At 49.9% G+C, this 15767-nt stretch overlaps 1 protein-coding gene across 1 annotated transcript in view; it reads right to left on the reverse strand.

Annotated features, from left to right (window-relative positions):
• Positions 1-15767, reverse strand: part of ACOXL (acyl-CoA oxidase like) — a 331162-nt gene that overhangs the window by 259091 nt on the left and 56304 nt on the right. The window contains exons 6-7 of the mRNA XM_079109525.1: positions 15546-15618; positions 11753-11885 (exon numbers count right to left, since the gene is read on the reverse strand). Coding sequence (XP_078965651.1) covers positions 11753-11885; positions 15546-15618 — 206 coding nt within the window. The remainder of the gene's footprint in view (positions 1-11752; positions 11886-15545; positions 15619-15767) is intronic.

Here is a 15767-nt window from a genome sequence, read left to right on the forward strand (position 1 = left end):
AGACACAGACCCAATATTACCTTTCTTATTGATGCAAGCCAGACTGGAGGAAGTGGTGGAGCATTTCTTAGAGGAGGGTTTGCGACACTGCAGCCAGCCTGGACACAAGCCCACACGGCCCTGGCGGTGACAGAAGGGGGCATTCGCATGGAAGGACCTTCACTGGTGCCAGCCCTCAGTCTTTGCTCCCCGGGGAAGGAAGAAGAGGGGGAGGACAGAACAGGTCTACCAGAGCCCAGATGAGTTGTATATTTAAGGAAATACTGTGTCTCTAAGGATGGGAGAAGAGGGTGTGACTCTTCTTAGACATGTTCAGGTTATACAGCCACCAAGCCAGACCTGCTGTCGGTCTTGATCCCTCAAGCCAATCCCCCCACCGCCCTGTGCTCTCTCTGTTCTGGCCCTGAGCATGCATCGTATCCTGTCCCCCTGCCCCTGCCCTTCCCCACTTCCCACATATCCTGTCCTGCTTAGACCATCATCACGTGCCAACTGTCAATCCTTCATCCCCTCCATCCTCCAAGTGACAGTCAGGACAGTCTAAAACGCACACCTGGTCCTTCCCCTGCGTGTGAGTCTTCCTCTTCAGCCCCCCCCCCACCCACGGCTCCTGAGAGCTTCTCTGTTATGGCCCTGGCTCACTTGTCCACGTAGTCAGCTTAGGCCCACCACAGCCTCTCAAGCAGGCCATGCAAACTAGGGCCACGTTAAACCCTCTGTTCACCCACAATTGGGTCATGCTGGTTCACCCCCCGTGTCTTCATACATCTCCCTCTGCCTGGAATTATTCTTCCCTTCCTTCGTTTGCCAAATAATGTATTCTTATCCTTAAAAACTCAGCATAATGTCTTTGGAGAACTCTTCTCTGAATGCCTTAAGTTAACCTTGGTGACTCTTTCTCAGGTCCTGCTCATAACTCCATGAAAGCGCTTACCTCATGCTGATTGTACTTGCTGGTTTCTAGTCCCTCTGCTTCCTGACCCTCTCCATTTCCCTAATGGACCCGACTGACTCTAGAGGGAAAGAAAAATAACTCAGGGAACAGAACCCTGAAAAGTTATATCCAATTGGCATCAGCAAAAAGATTACATAGCAATTGTGTATACAGAAGAATAATATACTACTATAGAAAAAGAGTACAAGATAAAAAGCTCTTAAAAGTTAAAATAAAACTATGTGATCAGGAAAATGTTCAGAATACATAGTAATTTCCATAGGGAAATAGGAGAGGAAAAACCAAGAGACGCAATCAAGCTAAAAGTACCTCCAAACAATTAGGGTTCCAAGAAAACAGAAAAATGGAAGAAAAAAGAATTACTGAAGAACTAGTAGAAGATTATTTCCCAGAAGGACAAGAGACAGACTTCCACACTGAGGTGGCCTATCAAGAGTTAAGCAGGCAGGGAGAAAGGGACACTTGTACATTGTTCATGGAACTGCAGACTGGTACAGCCACTCTGGAAAGCAGTATGGAGATTCCTCAAAAAACTAGGGGTGGAACCACCCTGTGACCCAGCTATCCCACTCCTGGGTATTTTTCCAAAAGATCTAAAATTGACATACTACAGTGACATAGACACATCAATGTTTATAGCAGCCCAATTTATAATAAGTGAATTATGGAATCAACCCAGATGCCTGTCAATAGATGAATGGATTAAGAAATCATGGGGTGTGTGTGTGTGTGCGCGCATGTGTGTATATGCAATGGAGTCTTTTTAGTCATCAAAAACAATTAAATTATGGTATTTGCTGGTCAATGGATGGAAATGGAGACTCTCATGCTAAGTGAAATCAGCCAAACTCAGAAACTAAGAAGTTGAATGTTTCTCTTATATGCAGAAGCTAGAGTAAATTAAAGGGAGAGGGAAGAATAAGATAACCTAAAAAAACTAATCAAACACAAATTAACAGAGCAGTGAAAGGAAGTCTAGTTTAGAAAGGGGAATGGGAGAGGGGAGAGAGGACAGGAGGGAAAGGGGGGATCACAAACCGAAATCCATTTCCATGCATGTACGAGTTTGTCAGGATGAGCCCAACTCTAATGTATAACCATAAGCAATAATAATAACAATCATAGAAAGAGTTAAGTAGGATAAGCAAAAAGTGAGATCTAGGAACAGTATTGAGAAATTCAAATACACATAAGGCAAACAGCTTGCAGAGATAATGTTCAAGTAACAACAGAGGAATACAGGATTTTCCATGAGCAGACTTGATACAAGAAGACAATGAAGCAACACCCTTAGAGAAAATTATTTTCAACTTGGAGGTCTCAGTTAAAATATCAATCAAATGTGAAGGCAAAATACAGAACATTTCAGATATATAAGGAATCAAAACATTACCATCTATATACCCTTTCAAAAGATATTACTTGTGTATATATTACAATAAAACCAGAAGAAAAAAAAAAAAAACAGAAAGATAATAGGGGATTTAGAAAGTCAAACTACTTTAAGAAATCTTGCAAAAGAAAAATAATTAGGTGATGATTGCTATAGATCAGGTTAAATATAATTAGTCAAGATTAAAATAAGAAATCAGTGGGCACCAATAGATCTTCAAGGAGAATAACAGACAAATTCCGTACAAAAAGAGTCAGAAGCTGGAACACAATATTGCTATGCTGATGAAGACATTTTTTTTTTTCTCCCAAGAAGAAAAAAAAAAGGCAATTTAAAACTCCAGGAGAAGTCAAAAGTCTTACAAAAATACAATTATCTAAATGCCAAGCAAACAAAAACATGACATGATTTTCAGTAATCTGCAGAGCATAAGAAAAGTGATTCCATTTGACCTAGAAGCTAGGAATAGTGTTGTTCTTCAAAATTGTAAAGGTGTTTTGACACTTGGTGTGTAGAGAGGAAATATGAGCCTCTCATACTACATGACTCTACAGTGAACAACATCGGCCTCAATAATGTAATCGAAGGTCCCAAAGCTAGATGATGGTCACAGAAAATTTTTTGAATTCCTTCAGTCTGGACAATATACAAATGAATGGATCAACAGACAGAAGTGGGAAGTGGATGGAGTCAAGAAATGAAGTTGTTAGGATGGGAAACGGAGGTTTCAGGATACTTATAACTACCCAGGTAGTTCTTGGGAGAATTAAAAATAATAATGTAAACATCAAAAACTGTAAAGGGGAAAAAAGAGAAATAAGAGTGGAGGGCAGGACGTTACGTGACTAAACTCTCATCCGTCATAGCGGAGATGCAGAAAAGTCTCAAGTGAATAAATCAAGAAATGTAGAACACAGCCACATCCACATCCACTGACCATCTGCCTCTCAGAGAACTTAAGGGCTTTGTGAATGTAAATTTAAATGGACCACTTTACTCCTTAAAAAACTATCTAATCCAGTGTGAACTTTGGCTTGTTAAATTTCATTGTAGTAGAGCAAGACATTCAAAAATCATTCCATGGGAATGAGCTGGAAAAAAAAATATTCCCATAGATACACTCAAGGAATGTCCATCATAGACAGTCCTTTTCCCCATAAGAACATCAATGCAAAGGTTGGACAACCTGCCTCCCGGCTCCTGCTGCCACCAGCCCAGAGATGCTCAGGACCGCAGTGACAGACAGCCACCAGGCAGAGCTGGCAGTGCCACTAAAACCTAAATCAGGTCCCAAGTCCCAGTGGGGAAGGAGGCCTGGATTCTAGCCCAGCCACTAACCATTAGGCTTCTGCCAAACCCCAGTTTGGGTGAAATCCCCGTGTTTTTCAGCGTGGACACCGAGCTTTAAGGATGCTTGGTCTGGTTCAGTTGACCAATGCAAACGCAACCGAGCACCAAGGAGGCCCAGAAGCCCCGGTGAGCAGGACTCATGCCAGGCCCTCACACACCTCCAGCCTGAGGACTGCAGAAGCCATCGTGGTGCTGGCCAAGGGCTGGACCCTAGTGCCAGCTGCCCGAGCGTGAGCCCTGTGGAACTCGGGCCACCATTACCTCCCTCTGTCTCTGTTTTCTTATCTGCGAAATTGGAATCTGCTTTCCCAGAAGCAGAGATGGCTGAATGGGTGATTAGGTGTGAAATGCTTAAAACATTGTCCCTTAACAGGAAGCACTCGATACGTGATCTACTAGAGGAAGGGACACGGGCGTGGAGTGAAGGAGAGGGACAGTGACCTTCGCAAGCACACATCCTCCGTGGGAAATCAAGTTTCAGGCAGAAAAGCTGCTAAGGACAGTGGGCCAGCCATGGACCACCCAGAGCCAACCTCAGGCAGTGCGGACGGTGCTCCCCAGAGGCAGCCTCCCGGCCTCCACGGTGCATGAGGCTCCTCTCGGCTGCAGCCCGGCCCCTTTCCACCATCCCAGGAGGGCAGGCTGCTAGGGCTGGGACGGCCAGCCCGCTCCTCAGCAGGACACTGCCGAGCACTCAGGGGCAGACCGCACAACCTCCCCACAGTCGCCATGACTACCACCTGGGCCTCCGGACACAGGGTCCCAGAGCCTCTGCTGACTCAGTCAAAGGGAACGCTGCTCTTGCGATGCTGCACAGTCACACGCATCTAACCTTCTCAGGCCACGTCAAACAGGAGGAATGCCCAAGGACTCTCCTTTCCTTCAGCTCAGAGAAACCCTGCCAGCCCATGCTCCCAGGCTGCCTATCTGCAAGCATGACCCAGATACCTACTCGGAAGGCACGGGGTGGATGCCAACTCTAGGCTGCTCGGCAGAGACCCACCAGCCTCACTTAGAACCGTTTGTATGAGACCCACAGCCAGGCTGGGATGCAACTTAGTGGCAGGGCATGCGCTTTGCATGTGAGAGGCCTTGAGTTCCATCCCCAGCCTCCCCACAGAAAAAGACACTGGACTCTGATCTCTGAGGTCCCTTCCAACCAAAAACCAATCCCCGCTATCCCTTGGTGACATCTCCTTGTGGGGGGTGTCCTCACTACTCAGCCACTGCCTTTCCCCTCCTGCCAGTGTGATCCTGGAGCCCCCCACCCCAGCTGTGGTTTCCTGTTACCTGGATCCGTCCCTGGTCTCTGGAGGGCACACCCCGGCTCCAGGTCATGTACTTCCACAGGGCTAAGAGGAGGGCAGTGGCCCCACGTTCACAATGAAGGGCCCTCCAAAGGGAAACCCTTCAAGCATCCCTTCAGGTACTCCTGCCACCCAGCCGCTTCTCTCTGGTTGTACTTATCTCTAACTCCTTGGTCTTTGGGGGAAAGGGCAGTAGATAAATTTTTTAAAAGACAAATGTTTAAATTTCAGTTGTTATAAACATAAACAGCTGCCATAGAAACACCACAAAAATATTTAACCATTTTCGCATCCACCCAAAATGCTGCAAGCTTGTGTTTTCTTAAGAGACATTTATGAGTCAAACTCTGTCCTGAAGAGTCATCAAAATAACCCCACATCTTATTTACAATCTTGGTCTTGAGCCTGACGGTTGCTCAGCTGGTGCACCCCCTTCTTTCGTTGCTCACTTTTTTAAAAGCAGCACTTGTAACTGGTGAGGCACTAAATAAACTGACAACAGCAAAATCCCAGCCGCTTCTGACACATGGGAAGTAGGCAGAGGAGGTCAAGGGAACGTGAGCAGCGAGTTGGTATTTGCCGCCCCCTGGTGGTCAGTGGCGGGAAGTTCCCACACCTGAGAAGGGGCCCCTCATTCCATCCAACCTTGCCAACAACTGAGCCCATCTGGATCTTCTGCCCCCCACATCTGTGTGTGAGAACGCTGAACGGAGGCCACCACCTGAGCAGAAGGAGATGAGTGGCCCTGCCTCAAAACACTCAGGGATGACAGAGGCAGGCCCGCGAGCTCCGGCGCTGCTCTGTGAAAACACAGGCCCAGGACCCGCCAGGCCACACCAGTGCCAGTGAGCCAGCGCCCCAGCTCTGCCTCAGCAGCCTGTGGAGCACGCACTGCCTGCAGGACCACGCACTCTCCGGACCTGCAGTGCGGAGCCGCGGCCTGCCCTGGCTCCACCCTCCACGACGCCATGCCCGGCACGCTCACGAGGTCGTGATCAGAGGTTCCCACAGGAGGCAGCCCACACTGCGCCCTGTGTGTGCCAGACCTCAGAGGCCTGTCTGCGCTGCCCTCTACTGGCAGAGGCCAGGCTCTGGCGGATGGGGCACGTCTCTGGCCTGTCCTACGTACAGCCAGTGGGTGGAGGTGTCTAAACTGTGGTGTCTGTAGGTGACTCCTCTTTTCTAGAACATTCCTCAGCTCCCCCGTTAACTGCGGACTCATACATTCACTGATCTTTGGGTTCAGAGCCTTTGTAATGGAATGGGTGGGTGGATGAGTGGAAGGAGGGATGAATGGATAACAGGAGGGTGGGTGGGTTGGTGGATGGAGACATGGATGGAGACATGGATGGGTGGGTGGTGGATGGAAAAGGGAGTAAAAAGATTTCCACAACACACTCTAAGAGACCTGCCCTGAGGCTGAATAAAAAGACATAACCCCTGCCCCACTGCATAGTCTGTGAGTAACGATAGGAATGAGATCGAGCTAAGTTACAAGAAGAAATGAACCTGAGGTCATTCCAGAAAAAATAAAAGTAGACGGCCTCAGAGCAAGAAGAAAACATACAAAAACCTGATAGTTTTGGAAATGGTGGCCATAAAACTTACAATTATTCATCTGAGGGAGCTGAGCGTTCCTCATCTCGGGGGAACACGTCACAGCACCTGGTGCACAGCCAGGAGGACAGACGGGATGTCACACTCTGATGCCAGCTGACCAGCCTCAGCCCAGGCTGTGACTGCAGCACACAGCCCCGAGGCCAGCAGACACCACAGTGAGAACACCCATCCCCGGACAGCGCTGGTGGGGTCGGAGCCCGCCCTGCTGTGCCTGCCAACGCGACACCAGCCAAGCGATTGCTCCCACGCTCTCCTAGGGGTGGAAGGGCCCTCCCTGGCCTGTGACTGACCACCTGGGCTCAGGAGTCCTGACACCGGCCTCCTCTTGCATATGCATAGGTTAGGACTTGAAGATCGCCACCGGCACTCTACCCTTCTCTAAGACCAGGGCCTCTCCCGGAACCCAGGAGGACAGCTGAGCGGCATGGACACTACGGTCCCCAGCCACGCTCAGCCTCATAAATCACCGCGCTCTCAGCAGCTTCCACCAAGCGGGGAGCACGAGCTATAAATTCTATCTGTCGCCCTCACAAGCTCAGGCGTGATTTCAATCAGCACTGTGCCCGAGCTGGGTGAGGTGAGCGTCCACGGTCCTTGGGATCCTGGCAGGACCGGTGTTGAGGGCTAGGTGTGGGTGGGCCCTGGTCCACAGTAAGGCCCTTCAGTCCTACAAAGCTCTGTTTTCAGAGAAGTGGAGATGCTTGGTGGCCTTTGTAGGTCATGCGGAGCAGGGTGCAGGCCCAGAGAGGCTGGTTCTCTGTGCCTCCCTTGGCGTCTGGAGAGGGCAGCTTTCCGACTGCTTTCGCCCATGCCAGCCCCACCCCACTAGACCCAACCGGGGGCTTTACACTGGGCACTTCTCTTGGCCTGGCTCAGCCCTGGGCACTGGGACAAGGTGAGAAGGAGGATCCCAGCTCCCACCGACTGGGAGGTCTCCCTAACCCGACTGGCACTGGCCACCCTGTGACTCTAGCAGCCTGTCAGTCTGCCCCAGTGTGAGCCAGACCAAGTGGTTCCCACGGCAGAAATTCATTTTCTCACAGGTCTGGAGGCTAGAAACCCAAGGTCAGGGGGCCAGCAGCTTAGTTTCTGGAAAGATCTCTTTCTGGCTTATAGAGGGCCACCTTCTCACTTTGTCCTCACGTGGCCTTTCCTCGTGTGCACAGGGACAGAGATCTCTAGTGTCTCTTCTTCATGGACACCATGCAAGTCTTACCAAACCAGGAGCCTGCCCCAGACCTCATTTCACTTGGTGACCTCTCCACACACGATCTCCAGACACAGGCACATGGGTGGCTGAGTGTTATGGGCTGCGCCATGACATGCCCTACCCCAATTCACGTTGACACCCTAGCCTCAGTGTGACTGTTGCAAACATTAGCTGGTGGTCACTGAAATCAAGGTGGCAAGAGGTTTGTGATGCCTTGGGAACAGGTGACAGAGGGACCACACACAGACCGTGGCCTTACAGAGAGGCAGCTGCAGCAGCTCTGAGACACACATGCAAATGAGCAGCACGTGCCACCCTGCCTGGGGTGAGGGACCATGGATCAGCAGGACAGAAGGTCAGTGGAGAGGGGCCAGGGAGGGGGAAGAACGTGGCCCTTGATCTGGGGTCCTGGGGGCGCCAAGGGTGACAAGGTGGCTGGGATGGTGCCGGGCATTCACAACTGCACCCATCTGCTGTGAGCAGGGGTTCCCAAGGTGCAGAACCTGCCCGCAGCACCAGGGAACCTGCTGGCAATGCAGACTCTCCAGCCCCACCCAGAGCTGCTGAGTCAGACACCGGGATGAGACCCAGCCCCTGAGGGTCTCCCGTAGGGAACGCCTTTACAAAGGGACCAGCTCGTCTTGAGCTAAAATATTGTCTCCGTGCAGAATCCATCCAAAAGGGCAGTCTGGACCTCGTTGACGCTTCTCGCCCCTCAACCTGATCCCCCGCCCTCCGAACTCCCAGACGCACCCCGGGCTTCCTCCCTCCCTGAGAAAGGCCTCCCGGGCTCCCCCTGTGGGCTGCCCCTCCCCACCAATCATCTCAGTTTCCTGCGCCGTGTGTTCCCACTAATCATTTAATCTGGCCTGGCATTTGGGACACACATTAGAGGAGGGCTATTACAGTAAGCCTTTGAGGGGAATCCGGAAGGACGGAGGCATGCCGTGGCAAGGAGAGGTGGTCATGGGAAAGAGGACATCTGGGCAAGGGCTGAAAGGGCCAGGCCTGCTCGGCCTTGAGCGAAGGTCACTGGAGAGCCATGGTGACAGTTTTCTAAGACATCAAGAATGAATGCAGGAGAAAGGACCCGTTTTCCACTCACTGGCAAGAGCGGAAGGCGCAGGACTATCTCGAGTTTCAGCTGGGAAAGCATCCAGGACAGGCTGAGCCACAGGAGAGGACCAGCTGCCAAGAAGGCCTCTGAGCCGTCTTCACTGAGGGTCACGTGGTGACGTCACAGCCTCCAGGGTCACGCTCCAGCAGGACCACATGGCAGGGTCTGAGACACGCAGGGTCTGAGCCTGCCAATCACTGCCCCAGTGCTATGGTTTGGATCTTGAACAGCCGACCAAGGCCCACATGCCAAAGGCTTGGTCACCAGCCTGTAACACTAGGGGTAGGTGGGGCCTAGTGGAAGGACCTTAAGTCATTGCGGGCATGTCCTTGAAGGGGATATCGGGACCCCTACCCCTTCCTGTCTCTCTCTTTACACCTCAGCTACCAAAAGTTGATCAGTCTCCTCTGACACATGCTCCATCTGTGATGTGCTGCCTTTTCACAAGTCCAAAAGCAATCAGCCAACTGACCACCAACTGAAAGCTCTGAAACTGTGAGCCAAAATAAACCTTTTCTCTTTGTAAGTTGATTATCTCAGGTATTTTCTTACAGTAACAGAAAGTTGACTAACCACTAAGCAATTCCTTTGACAGAAAAGGTCCACATGGGCAGAGAAGGTGGTGATTCTGAGTTACTGTGGTTTGCTTTAGATACCCAGGAATCAAAGGGATTCCATACATCTTTGCAAAACATTTCAGAATGACTTACCGGGAGCCCAGGATGGAAGCCCAGGATGTGGTTCATGGGAAAGCCCATTTATTCCTTTCCCACTGCCAACTCCTGCCTTCCCAGTAACAGCAGCAACAGAAACAATGACCATGATGTCAGTGTCAGCTCTGAGCTACGGAGCACCTGCTGTTTGCGGCACTGCACGTGCGTCCCTTCATCCTGCCTGACCATCATCACAAGACCTGCCTAGAGACAAGGACACGGAGGCTTAGTGAGGACCACTGACTTGCCACGACCCTCTGCGGATCACACGTGGGATAAGATTGGAGACTAGGGTTCTCTGACTTCAGAACGGTGATCATGATCATGGTCGTGTGTTGCCAGGAAGGAAGCATGCACGTCCAACACCCAACAAGGAGTCAGTCCACCTGAGGCCCTCAAGACCCTCGAGGTGGGCAGGCGCTGGACCCCTGAGGATGCTCAGGCCAGCCCAGAACAGGCGCCTCCCACGACTGAAATCTCAACGACTTGGGCTAAAGCAGGAAGATCGCAGGCTGCAGGTCAGCCTGGGCAACATGGCAAGATTTTGTCTCAAAATAAAAATTAAAAAGGCCTGGGGACGTAGCCCAGCTGCAGAGCACCCTGGGTTCAATTCCCAGTACCACAAAGACAAAACAAAGACTCGCCGCTGGTCTCCTCTCCCGAGCCACCACCCCGCACCGCGCCAGGTCCGGTGATAATGAAAACCAACTCTCCTGGAAGGTGCCCCCTCGGCCCGCCTCACCGCCCAGGCCATGCCGCACGCGGCTCCACTCTGAGCTCAGGGAACTACCAGGGTTGCTGGCAGCGTGGGACCCTCACACCCATCCCCACGCCTCCCTGTCAGGTTAGGGTTTCCCAGCAGGCTTTGTGGCAGCTCCCAGCATGCACTTGTCCTGTGCCCCTATTCCCATCAGGGATGCTCAGGGGCTGGTCTGAGGGCTGGAGGAGATGTTGGGACAAGAGGTGTTGATGTGCAGACGCCAGGTCATGGCTCAGAAAGCCTCGAACAGGCTTCTCATCCCGTCTCCTCTGCGATGCTGCCCTGGGCGTCTCTTTCTGGGGTTCTGAGGATGGCTGACCATGTTCCCATTACAGACTTGAGGAACCAGCTTTCCTCAGTCTCTGGTGCCTCCTCACAAGGCTTTCCTGGGCCTCCTTTGTCAGATGGTTCCTGGGGACCTTAGAACACCCAGGTGGGCCCCTGGCAAGACCCCTGCAAAACAAGCACCGGAACGGGGGCCCCGGGAGGGCGCCAGGCTGTGGGCCTCATCCTGCGTGGGCGCCTTCACCGCACGGCGCCACACTGCAGGGAGGCTGGGTCACGCAGGGGAGTGGGCAAGTGCAGAAGGGAACGAAGACTGTCTGCGGTTCAGACATCTACAAACCAAAGTCAGGCCTGGAGTCCCGTGAGTGGAATTCACTCCCTCCTGGTGGGAAAGCTGGATTCCAGCCACAAGCGCGTGCTCCTGGAGAAGCCACACTTTTCTTCCAACCTCCCCAAGCTCAGGGCAGGCTAAAGCAGGCTTTCCCCTTGTGCAAAGAGACAGGAGGGCCCGGGGAATGAACCCGTGTAGGTCCACGGGAGGAGAGAAAGAGCCTTCCAGAACTTTTCTTTCCTGCTGCTCTGTCCAAACCAATACATAGGAGAGAGGGGAGGCAGGCAGAGGTGGCTTCTGGAGGTCTAGCCTCATGAACTCCAATCCACGATGGGGAATGTCACACCCCAATGACACCTGAGATCCACACGCCCACAAACTCAGCTAAGACAACCTGGCCTTTGCCCACACCAATCGAAACAGGTGTGCTCATCCTGAACAACCCAGTCTCCTCACATCAGCTTTGGTGGCTCTGTGGTCAGAGCCCAGGCTCCATCCACCATGATAAGCAGCTCAGGATGGATGGGCTACTGTCTCAAGAAGGAGGCGGGAATGAGACTTGTGCGGCCAACTGGCCCTCTCTAGAACGTAGCCAGAAACCCTGGCTACATCACACCCCCGCGGCTCGGGAAGCTCGGCTCCTGACGTTGTTACCCATTCCCAGAGTAAGCAGAGAATGAACAGTGAGGTCCATCAAAAAGAGCCAGCCACCTTCATGGCACTCATGGCTTGGAAGGTCACTGCTAATCTCAAAGGTGTCAGCGCTGCCAGCATCGCATTGAATCCCGCGCTCTTGTTCTTAATAGGTGAATGGTACCGTCCATCTGGGGCCACAGAACCAAACCTGCAGGAAGGCAGGGAAGCAGAATGGAAAAGAGAGGTGGGTTTAACCAGAAAGGAAGGCTCGGCAGCACTAGAAATGAAGCCGGCGGCTCCCTTATGCACAGGAAGGGCACAGATTTCCACCCCTGGAGCCTCCCTCACGAGACCCAGAGCAGAGTGAGCTGGGGAAGCATCTCCCCAGGGAAGGCTGGACTCGTAGGATACCATTCATAATATCCCCGAAGCGGAGAGAACCCGAATGTCCACCAGTTGCTCAAAGGATAAGGCATGGTACATGCACACAACTGAATTTTCAGTCATAAAAGGAAATGAACTTCCCAACGTGGCTCCGGTACAGATGGACCTTGAAAACACGTTAAGTGAAAAGAGCCAGGCACAAAGACCCGCGTCGTACGAGTCCGTCTGCGTGAATCCCCATCTCTGAGGGACTCTCCAGGACAGCCTGAGAAGGGCTTGACCCACAGAGATAGGGTGGGTCTCCAGCCACCACCCACCTGCGGCTCAGCAATGGCCCTGAGAAAGAGGTGTGAACAGCACCATCAGTAGACCAATATCAGAGCCCAAGTGTACACACCAGCCCACTTTTGTATGAGATACAATTCACAGCCCATAAAACTCACCCCTTTACAGTGTTTGACTCAGAGTATTCACAAAGTTGTACGACCCACACTGCTATCCAATTCCAGAACATTTTATCCCCCAGAAAGAAACGCCATACCAACAGCACCAGTCCCCAGCTCTCCACCTCAGCCCCTGGCATTCCTTGATCCACTTTCTCTCTCTCCAGTCGCCTATTCTCAAGATTTCATATAGACAGACTCAGAACATGCAGCCTTTGTGTCTGGCTTCTTTCCCTGAGCATGTTTTTAAGGTTCATGTATGTTGTAGCATGTGTCAGGACTTCATTACTTTTTATGGCTGAATAATATTTCATTGTGTGTATTTATCAGATTTGGCTTATCCATTCAGAAACTGATGGATACTTGGGTTGTTTTCACTTTGGGGATATGATGAATAATTATGTTATAAATGTTTGTGTACAGTTTTTGTGTAGACAGCTAGTTTTGAGTATCATGCTAACAATGCTTTTATGTATATGTAGGGGTAGAACTGCTGGGGCATCTGATAACTTTAAACTATTGAGGAACTGCCAAATGATTTTCCAAGCTTGTGACATCACATTACATCACTGCCAGTCGGGCGTGACGGTTTTATTTCCCCACATCCTCACCAACACTTAGTATCATTTGTCTCTACCACAGTCCTCCTGGTGGTGCAGAATGGTGTTCATTGACAGTGGTGTTGAGCATTTTTGCATGTATTTATTAGTACTTTATATGTATTTTTTGAGAAATATCTTTCAAATGTTTGCATGTTTTTTTAATCAGGTTATTTGCCATTCAATTACTTGATTACAACAGTTGTTTTTATATTCTGGATACTATGTCTTTATGAAATAATCCACAAATATGCTCTCCTATTCTCTAGATTGTTTTTGCTTTCTTCATAGTGCACTTTGATATGCAAGAGTTTTTTTTTCAATTTTGATAAAGTCTGATTTACCTATTTTCTTTCTTTCTTTCTTTTCTTTTTTTTTTCTTTTTTTTTTTTTTTTTTTTTATTGTTTTTGTTTTTTGTCAAGTTATGCGGTCACTGACACATGTAATAAATCATTCCCCTAATCCAAGGTCACAAGAATTCACACCTCTCATCTCCTCTAAGAGTTGTGTAGTTTTAGCTCTTACATTTATGTCTGTGATCATTTTGAGTCAGCTTTTGAACATGGAGTGAGGTAGGGGTCCGACTCATGCTTTTGCATCTGGGTACCCAGTTGTCCCAGCACCAGCGGCTGGAAAGACCATTCTCTCCTCATTAAATTGCTTTGGCACCCTAGGTGAATATTAATTGGCCATAAATGTGAGGACATATTTTTAGACTCTTTGTTCCATTGTTCAAAATACCGATCTTGATTACTATAGCTCTGTAGTAAGTTTTCCCATCCTAAGTGTTAAGTCCTCCTACTTTGTTTTTGTTTATCAAGGTTGTTTTGACTAATCTGGGTTCTTACATTTTCTTATGAATTTTAGAATCAATTTATCAATTTCTGAAAAAATAAAAGAAAAGACAGCTGGGGTTTTGATAGGCATGGTACTGATTCCACACATCTATTTACTGGCCCACTTTTTGGCAAGTGATGAACCAGGATCCCAAATGTGGGGCTCCTGCCTCAAACCACAAACCCCTGCCACAGCTGGGGCATCTTAACTACCTACAAAATTACGTTAATCAAGTATTGCTTATCAAAGAAAGACTCTATACATTCTCATATCTTCCACAAACAATGTAGCTCACTGTCGTTTTTCTCTCTTATGAGCAGCCTCTCTAATCGCTGGTGCACTGGGTGAGTGCTCAGCACTGTCCGGCCTCTGGAGGACCAGCCAAGCCCCTAAGAGCTCATTAGGGTGGTGGAGACAGGGGTCCTGCCCTCCTCCCCATCCTCCAGAATGGGGTGGTGTTGACAGGTGCCTGGAGATGTACAGACACCTCCAGGGGATGCTGGTGGTCCTTAGACCTGCTGTCATGGGCACCGGTGGCCCCTGAGGGGACCTGAGGGACTTCAGTATCCACCAGTCTAACTGCAAAGATGCTTTAGTTATCTCCATTCAATTTCCCACCAGTTCATAGTGGGGAGCAAACAATTTGGTTCTTCTAAGTTTGTTTCCCATACAATTTTCTTAAACTTTTGTATCCACTGCCATATTTATCTGCTGACAAGAACTAGCAGGTCACAAAGAGGAGTAACGTGTTCAAGGAAAATCCACAGAAAGCCAGGGAGGCAGATGCTTATCCACACGCTGACTGCTGGCTTTGTCAGAGACCCAAATGTGATGGTGGCTCAGGACTTTTACAAGTAAAATGCTGCTGAGAAAGTTCAAGGTAATGGGTGTGTCTAGCCTGGGGGGGGAAAGCATCATTAAGCCCTGAACCTCCATCCTGGAATACACCTGAGAAAGCAACCTGCACCTCACTGTTGAACTCACTGTGAGACACTGGGAAAAGACACTGAGCACCCTGAACTCATCCCACCAAGAGGCAGTGGTCTTAACAGCTCCCAAGTGGAAGGACAATCCCTTAACTCTCACCACTCACAGAGGATGGGACGGCACCCATCAGTTTATAATGGGGAGAAATGGAAACAAGCTAAGTGCCCAGCAATAAGGGATGGATGGCATAACTTACAGGCCATTTATTGAACAGACTGCATACTGCTGTTGAAAACAATAATGCCTGGGTGTGTTTATTGTTACATAAAAATATTTGTTAAATAATGTTAAATGGAAATTACAAGTCTAAAAAAAAAAAAAAAAAGAACCCAGCATCCTCATTTGGTAAAAATCTGACCTTTCTAACATATCTTTTAAGATTCGTCAACGTGCTCCAGAGTCCAGAGAGACATACATTGGAGTGTGATGCTCATTGTGTCTGGGCAACAGCAAGTTAGATCACTTTAATTTCCTTCTATTTGCCTCTTGGCCCTTTCCAGTCAGCTGGGGGAGGCGGGGGGAGACAGCCTGGGCCTGCAGCCCGTGAGACCCAGCACCAAGCCTCCCGGGGAGAAGAACAAGATCATCTGCAGAGTCACTGGGAGAAAACTACTCACTTATCCAGCTGGTTCTCCCGGGGTATCCGAACCTTGTTGAAGATTAAAATCCCGTTATCCACACCATGCAGACCTAGAGGGAAGGGAAACGAAATGCAGACATGGAGAAAACCTATGCCTCAGCAGTGACGGCCCTGCCCCTTCCTAGGCCTTTATTCCAGAATTGCTGATGCTCTTGTGCTTGGGCTGAGGGGTGAGGATGTGGTCTGTCTGTTTCCTAAA

This window comes from Sciurus vulgaris, assembly GCF_902686455.1.
Source record: "Sciurus vulgaris genome assembly, chromosome: 14".
Classification (NCBI taxonomy): domain Eukaryota; kingdom Metazoa; phylum Chordata; class Mammalia; order Rodentia; family Sciuridae; genus Sciurus; species Sciurus vulgaris.